The following is a 12,469-nucleotide window of genomic DNA, read 5'->3' on the forward strand; positions in this document are numbered from 1 at the left end:
AAGGGGGAGGGGGAGGGAGTGGGATTGTCTGGGAGTCTGGGGTTAACAGATGCAGACTATTGCGTTTCGAATGGGTAGGCAGTGAGATCCTACTGTAAAGCAATAGGAACTATGTCTAATCACTTGTGCTGAATCTATACATGTATGTGTAACTGGGTCACCATGCTGTACAGTAGAAAACTGATAGAACACTGTAAACTAGCTATAATGGAAAAACTAAAAATCATTATTAAAAAAATCAGGAAAAAAAAAGGATTAACTGAACCAAGGAGGTGAAAGTCTTATATAATGAAATCTACAAAGCATTACTGAGGTAAGTGAAAGAAGACATACATGAATGGAGACACATCCCATGTTCGTGGAATGGAAGACTTAACATTGCTTAAGTGTCAATACCACCCAAAGAACTCTACAAATTTAGTGCAATCTCTAACAAAATCTCAATGACATTATTTGAAGATATAGAAAAACTCATCCTCAAACACATGGAGTCACAAGGGATCTCAGACTGCCAAAACAATCTTGAAAAAGAACAAAACTAGAGGACTTATACTTCCTGATTTCACAACTTACTACAAAACACCAGTAATATGGTACTGGCATAAAGACAAATATAACAATAGAATAGAGAGCCCAGAAACAAACCCTCATATATATGATCAAATGATGTTTAACAAGAGTAACAAGGCCATTCAACAGGGAAAAAACAATCTTTTCCAGAAATGGTGCTGGGAAAACTGGATATTCACATGAAATTGGACCTTTATGTACTACTGTACACAGAAATTAACTCAAAATGGATTGAACACCCAAACCTTAGAAAAAAATATTAAAATATTAAAATGCTTAGAAGAGACTATAAGGGGAAATCATGATGTTTGATTGGCCATGGTTTTTTGTTTTGTTTTGTTTTGTTTTGTTTGCTATGACAACAAAGGCAGAAACAAAAACAAAAAAATTAGACAAATTGGCTTCATGAAAATTAAAAATTTTGTGCTTCAAAAGACACTATTGACAGTCTAAATAGGCAACCCACATACTGGGAGAAAATATTTGAAAATCTTATATGTGATAAGGAATTAATATCCAGAATACACAGAGAACTCCTAAATCTCAACAACAAAAAAATAACTGATTCAAAAATGACTTGATATTTGTCTAAAGAAGATTTGGTAATCCATTCCAAAGCCAATAGATGGAGCAAGATAATGTGAGAAAAGAGAATGTATACATATATGTATAACTGGGTCACCCTGCTGTACAGTAGGAAAAAAATATGCATTGGGGATATTAAAATTTTTTTAAAAAAATTAAAAAGAAGATTTGGACTGCTAATAATCACATGAAAAGAGGCTCAACATCACTAATCACTAGGGAAATGCAAATAAAAACTATAATGAGATGCCACCTCACAATGATTAAGGTGGCTCCTATCAAAAAATAGAAAACAGGAGTTCCCGTCGTGGCGCAGTGGTTAACGAATCCGACTAGGAACCATGAGGTTGCAGGTTCGATCCCTGCCCTTGCTCAGTGGGTTAACGATCCGGCGTTGCCGTGAGCTGTGGTGTAGGTTGCAGACGCGGCTCGGATCCCGAGTTGCTGTGGCTCCGGCGTAGGCTGGCAGCTACAACTCCGATTCGACCCCTAGCCTAGGAACCTCCATATGCTGCAGGAGCGGCCCAAAGAAATAATAAAAAAAGACAAAAAAAAAAAAAAGAAGAAGGAAGCAGGACTGATACAAATAAAACATGTGGGGAATTTAAAAAAAAAATAGAAAACAATGGGTTTTATTGTTACTGGTAAGAACATGGAGAAATTGGAATCCTTGTGCACTGTTGGTGGGAATATAAGGTGGCATAGCCACTGTAGAAAAGAGTATGGCACTTCCTCAAAAAATTAAAAATAGAATTACCATACGACCCAGCAATCTCACTTCTGGGTATATACACAAATGAACCGAAAGCAGGGTCTCAATGAGGTATTTATGGATCTGCATTCAGTACCACATTACTCACTACAGCTAAAATGTGGAAGCAGCACAAGTGTCCATCGGCTGATGAATGGAGAAGTAAAATATGGCACATACATACAATGGAATATTATTTATCCTTTCTAGAACAAATTCCACAGTATGCTATAACATGAATGAACCTTGAGGATTTTATGTCAATGACATAAGTCAGTAACATACAAAATATACTATATTATTCCACTTATATGAGGTACCTAGAGTAGTTAAAATCACAGAGGCAGAAAGTAGAAGGAGATTTCCAGGGGCTGGGATTCGGGGGGAGGAGAGAATGGGGAGTCACTGCTTAATGGGTATGGAGTTACATTTTGATAAGATGAAAGAGTTGTGGAGATGGCTGAAAGTTAAGCAACATTATAAATATATGTAACAATGCTAAACTATATATTTAAAGATGGATAAGACGGTACATCATATGGTTTTTATTTTATCACAATTTTTTTAAATTGAAATTTTAAAAAGGCCACCACAATATATTAACTTAGAAAACCAACCCAGATGACAATTCTTTTCTTAGTGAATAAGTGAACTTCCAAGTGGAAAGATTAAGAATTAAATGTACATATGTATAAAATAGTCATACATGTGTTATTACTGTTGTGCTTAAGGAATATTTGGGCATCTAGCATTTCAGGTAAATTTTTATGTTGGCCCAGCTTACCTTTATAATTCTAACTGAAAACATGAAATAGGTCAGCGGACCTAGATTTATGATTGTAAGTTCAAATCTCACAACATTTAAAAATGCTTTGAATATATGAAAGCATTGAAGTCAATGTCGTTATACTTAACAAAGAGGCAAAAATGTAGATACCAGTAGGAAGCTTAGATCTACATGAAAGAATGAAGAATATCTGAAATGATGAGTAAAAAGTGAAAACACTTTTCTCATTTTTTAATTTCTAAAGATTACTTGACTGTTTATAGCAAAAATTAATAACAATGTATTGTAAGATGACAGTAACAGGTCAAATGATGGGAGAGATGAAATAGAATTACACTGTCAAAAGACTGTATTTTACACAGGAAAAAAGGTAAAATTAAAGGAAGAGGTGATAGGTTAAAGATCATTTATAACTCTAGTGCAACCTCCAATAAAAGGAGGTATGATTAACAAGCCAACAGTGGAAAGAAAGTCCTAAAACTACCCCACTAATCTAAAAGGAGGCAGGAAATGAAAAAACAAATAGCAAGACAGCAGTAGAGGACTCACTTCAGGTGCAAAATTTAACGGCGGTACCAAAAAATTCAATAATCAATACAAATACTATTTTTAAATATTTTCAAAAATCTGACATAAAATCCATTTTTTATAAACAAAAAATGAAAATTTAAATATAAACAGGATTAGCATTACTGATTTTTACTTTTGTCTCATGCTCTAAAATGGCCTGGCATGGCACATCTTTACTGAAACAGCTCATATTTTGTTCACCATGGATGTTGAAAGTTAAGCAATACTGACAGAAATCACCATTCTCTCTCTCCCCTTCATGTGCACACACACACATATGCACACACATTAGTTGCAACACTTGGTTTAGTTTCCTTAAAAAGCTAAGTAGAGCCTGAGTTGGTAGGGAAGGAAAGGAAAAATAGGCCACATAGCTTATCAAGATCTTCATCTCTCTGTCTCAGATTCCAGTGGTAAGATTTCTCTTCTGGCCCACACCAGGAGGTCAATACTGCCTCAGGAAATATGATTCAGTGCTATCCAGAGACGTGTTGCTGCATGGTCCTCAAGGGAGGATATGGCTGGCCTGGCTTTTATGCTAAACCTCAGCAGCCAAAAATCTTTGTATAGATTCTTATCAGGGCCTGCAATAGGCTTTCTCTCAGGTGCTGAGTATCTGTTTATATTACTTGCTTCTGAAGTACAGACATGCCTCCCTCCTCTTTAAATATTTCTCAAAACTATCAGGTTCCAATCAAAATTACATATAAACACGTTTGGCACGTCCTAAGAGCAACGTGCTTGTAGTTTCACAAAGTGGGGTGAACACTCAGTCAAAACAAGTTCACTTTGGGAGTGGGATGAGAATAAGACTTCCCCTAGGAATACTTTATTGCAAACCTCAAAAATGCCAACATTTTGAGGGAAAGAAAAGATGGTAGGAGGTGAGCAAAGGAAATCACAAAGGAAACAGCTAAGAAGAAAGAAAATCAGCAGAGTACGATATTCTGGAAGCCAAATAACGAAAATGCTCTTTAAAAGAAGGAATATTCAAATGCTGAGAGGTTAAGAGGAAAACTTAAAATTTGCCATCATGTCTGGGAAGTTTAAGGTCACTGGTAACATAGAAGGAGCTCACCGAAGTGGTGTGGGAAAAGTCTGGTTAGAGTGAGCTCAAACGGAAGACAGGGAGTAGAAATAGTTCTTTGTCCTGGATATAGATCCAAAAAAACCAAAACATATGTTTGACTCTTTACTGCTCTATAGGCATGACTGTGGCTATACAGTACGTCTTAAAATCACATAGTGTGATTTCTCTAACTTTATTCTTTGTCAAAATGGCACAGCTATCCTAGTTCCTCTATCTTCCCCATATAATTTTAGAATCAGATTGTCTTTTTTTTAAGTTGATGGTATTCAAATAGAAATTTTAAAATATTTCTATTTTGGATAATTGTAGATTCACACGGGTTTGTAAGAAATAATACAGTGAGATCTCATATATCCTCACTCAGTTTTTTCCAACAGTAACATCTTGCATGACTATACTACAGTATTACTGAAAATCACTGACATTATTCATATTTCATTGGTTTTACATGCACTTATTTGTGTATGTGTTCACTTTAACACATGTACAGAATCAGGTGGCAATGAACACAGTCAAGATATAGAGCAGTAAAGATATAAGATATAAGATCAATCTTTTATTATCATTTATAGTCATAGGCCGCCTCTCTCTCTCTTCCTCTTCATCCCAGGCAACCACTGATTAATTCAAAAGCACTTTAATTTTATCATTTTGAAACTGATATATGGAAGAAAGCATACAGCTTGGAACCTTTTGAGACTGGCTCTTTTCATTTAGCATAATTCCCATAAGACCCATACAAATTGGGTTGCATGTTATCAATAAGTCATTCCTTCTTACTGCTGAGTAATACGCGACGGTATGGATATACCACAGTTTGAACATTCGTCTCTTGAACCTCTTGAAGGACACTGGGGTTGTGCAGATATTGCCTATTATAAATAAAGCTGCTATAAACAGTAATGAAAAAGTCTTTGTATGAACATAAATTGTTCCCCCTCTGCACTAAATACGCAGGAGTGCAATTTCTGAGTTGTACGGTAAGCAAGTTTAATTACATAAGAAAATTCCAAACTTACCACAGCAGCTATACCATTTTACATTTGCACCAGTAATGTATATGTGATCCAGTTTATCCACCAGTATTTGGAGTTATCTCCGTGTTTTAAACTTGGCCATTCTGACAGCTGAGTAGTAATTTTAGTTTTAGTTTGCATTTTCCTAATAGATAATGAAGCTAGACATCTTTTCATGTGCTCATTTGCATCTATGAATCCTCTTTGGTGAAATGTATTTTCCTAGTTTTTGCCCATTTTCTAATTGGGTTGTTTGTATTTTTTTTACACTATTTGAGTTTTGAGAGTTCCTTGTATATTTTAGATACAAAGCACATTGTCAACAATATATTTTACAAATAGTGTCTCCCAATCTATACTTCTCTTTTTATTCTATTCTCAAGTTCTTTTGCAGAGCAAGTTTTTCATTTTGAGGTCTCATTTATCATTTTTTCATTTTATAAGTAGTGCTTTGGTATGAAGTCTAAGAAAATTTTGCCAGCCCTACATCCCCAAAATGTCCCCCTCTTTCATTTTCTAAGGTTTTACAATTTTACATTTAAATCTATAATCAATTTTGAGTTTGGGGGGTTTTTTGGTTTATATTATGAGGCTTAGAGTCCTATTTTTATAATATCTGATGTCTAACTACTCTGGGGCTACTCGTTGAAAAGGCCATTCTTCTTCCATTGTTTACCTTTTCCTGCATTTATTTTTACTTTTTACTGTGGTAAAATACATACAACATAAAATTTTCCATTTGACAACCATTTTGAAGCATACAATTCAGTGGCATTAATTACATACACAAAGCTACTTCCAAAACTTTGTTATCCCAAATAGAAACTCTGTAACCATTAAGTAGTAACTCCCCAGTCCTCCCTTCCCCCAGTACTAGTGGCTTTAACTCACTTTCTGTCTCTATGAATTTATTTCTTCTAGATATTTCATATAAATAGAATCATTCATTAGTTTTTTACTTTGTTTATTTGTTTCTAGCTAGTTTCACTTAGTGTTTTCAAGGTCCTCAGAGCACATTAATTTTGGCATCCATACAGGCTAGCTCACTCATCTATAAACTTGTTATTTCCCATTTAGATACCTTTGAATAAGCTGTTGAATCTACTCAGACTATTATCTTTCCCCATCTCTGCTGGTAAAATCGTATTTTTCCTTTAAGGACCAACCCAAACACAATTCTGAGCACAGAGATCTTTTTCAGAGCAGGAGATGGCCTCTTCCTCCTCCACTGAGGTTCCACAGCATTTGACTTATTCTTCTCTGCGAGGCGCTCACTGCAAATGGTCTTACACTGGGTTTGTTTGTAAACATGCCATGTCTCCTTCACTGCCTGGGAGCAGCTCTTAGGCAGGACTCGATCTCACTCATCTGCTCCTATCCCACACTCAGAAGAGGGATTTACAGTAGGTATACAATAGGTGCCCAGGGAACACTGGTTCAATAGGTTGCTAAGGGAGGGTGTGGGGATAAGTGGTAAGCAGGTTTGCAATGCAGCTGGGACAAATTTGAATGATGTGTGAGGCCTCACAGAGGGTGTCTGATTTATGAGTCTGGGATTGATCATGCAGGGGTGCAGACGCATGGCTCGTAAAGGAGAAGTGGTTCGTGTGTGTGTGCTATGTGCAGATGCACGTGTGAACACCAGGAAACTCCCAGGACTTGCCCTCTCTAACTGGGGCCAGGCTGGAGTCTTCCTTGGTATTGGTCTGTTCTCCTCCCACCCTGGCCCCTGCTTTCCTACCTTATTTGTACATCACTCTCCAGCCCAAAGGCACCTTCTTCCACAGCTTTCTCAAAGGACATCATGGTATTCTCAGGCCCCAGCTGTGGAGGAAAAGGACAGGAGCCCTTAATCTCAGAGTCTGTTCTGCCAACATCCCTTTTAGGGTACAGAGGGAGCCCAGTAACAAAAGGACTTTAGCAAGCAGAGTCTGGCTCCCTTGGCTCTTTTTTTAAAGAGCCTGCCTCCTTTCTTCTCTACCCAAACTGATTTGGGGATTCTGCTCATCTGAGGCAATGTCACTGGGCACAATAAGGAGAAAGGAGTGAGAATTAGGTGCTCTGGGTTCAAGGCCAACCTCTACCTTTAACTCCTTATTACTGTTATCCTAGGTGAAACCCTTTACTTCTAGAGGGGTTCCTATGGTTCTGATATGCCCTTCTCTCGACCATACATGTACCACGCACACCTGTACCCACCCACATGCGTCATGCTCAGACCTACCATGGGTGCACCTCTATGTCCAAAGAAGCTCGGCTTGGGTCCCAATTTATCCTCCTCTTGAATGCAGGGAGAATGATTCCCCCAGGGCACCACATAGAGACATAAAAGGATAAGGAAAAAAGGCAATACTACAGCCACTTGTAGAGCTGAAAAAGTTGGAAGTAGGAGAAAGTGACCAAAAAAGGCAATGAGAAACGGAGAATCATCCTAAGCAAGTAACCATCCCCCCAAAAAACCAGTAAATCTCCAATCTATGGGTTTGCTGACTCTGTGGACTCACGGACTCACTATTGATTTCTGACACATCTCCACATACTTTCATTTGAAAATACAAGACTATCCAATTAGTAATTGTTATTATTAAGTCAAGATTATTACAAATGCACACTTATAAGGGAATGAACTGTACAAGAGGCAAGAAGGAAAGGAAGGAGAGATAATATTAAGGAAGCTTTCTCAGGAGAAGAAGTTTGGCTGGTTATGAAAAAGCCCTCAAGACCTTAAGATCAGCCTAAAATGGCCCTATATTTCAGGCTGGGTGGTATAGTGGAAGAGAAATTAGTTGAAAGAAATCTGAATTCAAAACCAGACTCTATCCCTTTCTAATTCTGACTCAGACACGGTGCTTAATCTCTCTGGGTCTTCATTTTCTTCATTCTGAAAAAATGGAGCTATCTTGCTACTGACATCTGCCTTATAGAGCTGATAGGACAGGTGATTCACCATAGGTCTTCAATAAATAGTAGGCATTTCTCTACTTCTTCCTCTTATACACACACACACACACAGAGTCAGACCATTATACCCGTTATCACTGGCCATTTCCCAATACTTACTTTTTTGTTTTTTAGGGCTGCATCTGCAGCATATGGAAATTCCCAGACTAGGGGGCAAATCAGAACTGTAGCTGCAAGGCTATGTCACAGCCACAGCAATGCAAGATCCGAGCTGTGTCTGCAACACAGCTCATGGCAACACCAGATCCTTAACCCGCTGAGTGGAGCCAGGGACTGAACCCGCGTCCTCAGGGATACTAGTCGGGTTCATAACCCACTGAGCCACAACGCGGAACTCCTACTTAACTATTTTAGACCTGTGAGGATTTTACTCATTTGTACACTTAAAAATGACCGCCTATGTCACTTTCAAATCTAGATCTCCAGCTCTAACCTCTCAACTTTGTGATCATATTACACATCTTATTTCTTCTTCTTTCGTTACTTGTAATCTTGTATCTTCTGATTTTAGCTAAAATTTAGAAAATGAAAAGAGTTTATTATTGTCCCCTTTAAGTTCCTGCACCCAGAAACATTTCCTAAAATTCTTCCACCTACGCACACACAGGGGTACAAACACATAATGGCAACACGTCTTTTCCTTGCCTGCATCCTCACACAAGTCAGGAAGCCAGCATTATTTGTTTAACCATAGTCCAAAAAGGGAGACATAGGTAAAAGAAGATCCTACTGCTCTCTCAGTAAGGGTGCTGAGAGATAACTCCACTCTCAAAACAGTTTGGTGTACAGCTCTGATTCTTATTTGGTTCAGTGGTATTAGAGCAAAGACAGGAGAGGACACCAGTGGCAGAGGAAGACATTTCTTCTGCTGCTGCAGGTCCCCAGATGTGACGGGACTCGAGGGGGCCTGCTTTAAAGTACTATGATGTAGCTGGGGATATCTGCACCTGGTTCTTGAGTAAAAAATAATAATATTTAAATACAGAATTAAAGAACTGTGGCTTCTACCCATCCCTTGTCAAATAAAATTAAAACTGCCTCCACCCTCTTGCCAACCACTCCAATCCATTTCTAGACAGTCAATGTGTAACAACTGACAGAGAATTCTTTTTTGGCAGGAGAATCCCTCATTAGAGGAAGGACTGCTTGGCCAGGGGAATGCTATGCCGGGCCGTGCAGGGTTGTGAGTCTGACCAGAAGGAGCATGTCCGAGCAACAAGCTACATGAATTTCAGGGTGGTATTGTGCTGGCTCTCTACCAAGCTTGTTGCGCTGAGTAAAGTAGGGAAGTCAGAGCTGAAAGGATCAGGCAAGGTTCCACCCACATGACATACCTTCTCCTTCCAAATGGACCACGTAGAAGGCCACAGGCCAGGCGACCATAACCATCATAGATATGCTGCCCAGGTGGATGTAGGGAGCGAAGACCTGGGGGGAAGCCAAAAGTCAGGCTGAGCATATCTGGACAGACAGGGCGAGAACAAAGGATGATGCTTACCTGCAGGGACAGCCCAATGGTGAGCCACCTCTCTTTCCAGTAAGTGAATAGGAGCCAGAAAAAGAACGAGCATATTCCAACCACTAGCAGAATCAGGACCTGGGGAAACAAGAATATTGTCCTGACTTGGAACATAATTTCCTAGGCTTGGATCAGAACTGTCCTTGGAAAATGCATGTCCTCACAATTTCAGGGACCTCACTTATCCTTTTAATCTTACCATCCTTCAACCCCCCAATATTATATGGATCTAATCATTTAGCTACTATGCAGCATGGCTGGAAAAAAATAATTACACAACAATGTGGTCCAATGCCTTTACTAATTTATCATCTCCACTTCAGCTGGGCTCTCAACAGTGCTGGGAGTATTTCACTTAGTTTCCATAATGGCCATCACAGATATTCACTAACTTTAAATACAGCTCCATATAATCACAAGTAAATAGTATTTTGTAATGAATTGCCTTTTCAATGTAGGTTTTCCCCATAGACTGTAAGCTTCATAAGCTCAAGGACAATATTTGGTTATGATCATATTCTTGCTGCCTTGTAGAATGTCTGAAACTTAGTAAACATCTAGTTCATATTTGCTAAACAGATGAAAAAAAAATCTGCTGTCCAGAACGATATTCCTTTTTTGAGAAAGAAGACTGAAATCAAGAAGACTCAACTCCAAGTTCTTCCTCTTTGGAAGTAGTTTTTCCACATCCGGGTTGCCCTCTAGAGAGTACCTGGTTCTCTCCCCTCCATAATCTCTATATCTATGAACTAACAACTGAATCCACAATTAAACCTTCTCACAAAATAATTCCAGGACTTGCCACCTTCGGTGTTTAATTTCCCAGGAAGAAACATTTCCATCTTAACAGACACTTCCAGAGGATAAAAAAGAGGGAATGCGCTCTAACTTGTCAGATGAAACCAACAGAACCCTGATACCCGAACTCGACAAGGACCTCACAAGAAATGAGAAGCACAGGCCAATCTCTCCTATACACGGATACGCATCAATGCAAAAGCCTTAGATAAACTAGGATGGAGGTTGGGGCTTTGGAACTGGGATATATCCACACTCATGTATATGGAATGGATGGTCAACAGGAAACCTGCTGTATAGCACAGGGAACACTACCCAATATTCTGTGAGAGCCTATATGGGAAAAGAATCTGAAAAAGAACGGATTGTGTATGTATATAATTTAATCACTCAGTTGTAAAGCAGAAATTATAACAACTTTGTAAATCAACTATACATCTATCAAACTTTTAAAAATGGAAAAAAAATGTAGCAAAATAAATGCATGAACAAATCTGCATCAGTAAATTTTTGGCAAAACCTATGCAACAAAGTTTTAATAGTCAAATCAGGAGTTCCCGTTGTGGCTCGGTGGAAACAAATCTGAATAGCATCCATGAGGAGTCAGGTTCGATCCATGGCCTTGCTCAGTGGGTTAAGGAACCGGCAGTGCCCTGAGCTGTGGTGTAGGTTGCAGATGCAGCTCGCATATGGTGTCACTGTGTGTGGCTGTGGCATAGGCCAGCAGGTGGAGCTCAGATACAATCCCTAGCTTGGAAACCTCCATATGCCACGGGTCCGGCCCTAAAAAGACAAAAAAAAAAAAAAAAAAAAGTCAGATCAGACTCACATGAATCCCATGAGATTCTGTGATCTTAAGCAACACCAAATTTTACTAATGATTGAAAGGATACAGGCAATGATAAGGTATAGATGAAGCATTCTCCCTTGTTTTTTCAGAGAAATCTGATCCTGTCAAGTGCTGCTACTCATAAACAGGACTTTCCTCTCTGGCATTAGAATACAATTTGCTCTGGGACTTAAAACATGAGGTGTGTTTTGAGCAAAGTATGTGGAAACATTGCTTCACACCAGGAGTCTTTGGGGTTAAGGCACATCATATTCCTATATACCCCATTAATTACATAACTCCCGCCAGCCATTTCTCCCACCCTGCAAATCTGTATATTCCAGGTTTATTTAAAGTAAGCAACCCAGATAGGCCAGGTTACATCCTTTTAGAAATTTTCATAGATAAGGCCCTCTATTACATTTTGGCTAATAAATATCTTTAGTATGTTTATCAGGAGGTTGGATTATTGGCACATGTATAAAGAGTTTTGACTGAGGTCATTCATTGCTCTCTGAGCCTGCCTAGATAGACGGGAATACACTACAGGCCTGGTGCTCACCCTTTCCCTCCAGGTTTATTCTTTATACACTGCAACTCCAAGCCCTAAAGAAACTCCCTCAACAGGGAGATTGGAAGACCGAGGGTTTAAAGGCTCACTAACATCAGTCATTTTCCAAGGAGACGTCAACTCTTCTCATACCCAGCTCCAGCACCTCTCACTGACCACAGACTCATGACTGGAGTTAGATCCCAGAATGCCTCAAGAGATGAGGCTTTGTTAAATTTACTGACAAAGCACTGTAGAATATGTGTGGGAATAATTCCAAGGGTGTTAGACATGGAGAAAAGAACATGATTTTATATCAGGCTGAACTGATTGATATGTGTGCACTTCCCAGAGACTCTGAATTCAATATACCAAAATCCAGGTATTTTGCATCTGAAAGTGGTTCTAATTGTTGTTTGGTTATCGGAAACCTTGGCTCAATA

At 38.9% G+C, this 12,469-nt stretch overlaps 1 protein-coding gene across 1 annotated transcript in view; it reads right to left on the reverse strand.

Moving 5' to 3' along the window:
- The window catches only part of LOC125112073 (glycerophosphodiester phosphodiesterase domain-containing protein 4-like), a 108,709-nt gene that overhangs the window by 75,452 nt on the left and 20,788 nt on the right, over positions 1–12,469 (reverse strand). The window contains exons 6-10 of the mRNA XM_047754331.1: positions 9,829–9,927; positions 9,665–9,758; positions 8,764–8,841; positions 7,594–7,739; positions 7,111–7,193 (exon numbers count right to left, since the gene is read on the reverse strand). Coding sequence (XP_047610287.1) covers positions 7,111–7,193; positions 7,594–7,739; positions 8,764–8,841; positions 9,665–9,758; positions 9,829–9,927 — 500 coding nt within the window. The remainder of the gene's footprint in view (positions 1–7,110; positions 7,194–7,593; positions 7,740–8,763; positions 8,842–9,664; positions 9,759–9,828; positions 9,928–12,469) is intronic.

Source organism: Phacochoerus africanus, chromosome 11 (genome assembly GCF_016906955.1).
Source record: "Phacochoerus africanus isolate WHEZ1 chromosome 11, ROS_Pafr_v1, whole genome shotgun sequence".
Taxonomy (NCBI): domain Eukaryota; kingdom Metazoa; phylum Chordata; class Mammalia; order Artiodactyla; family Suidae; genus Phacochoerus; species Phacochoerus africanus.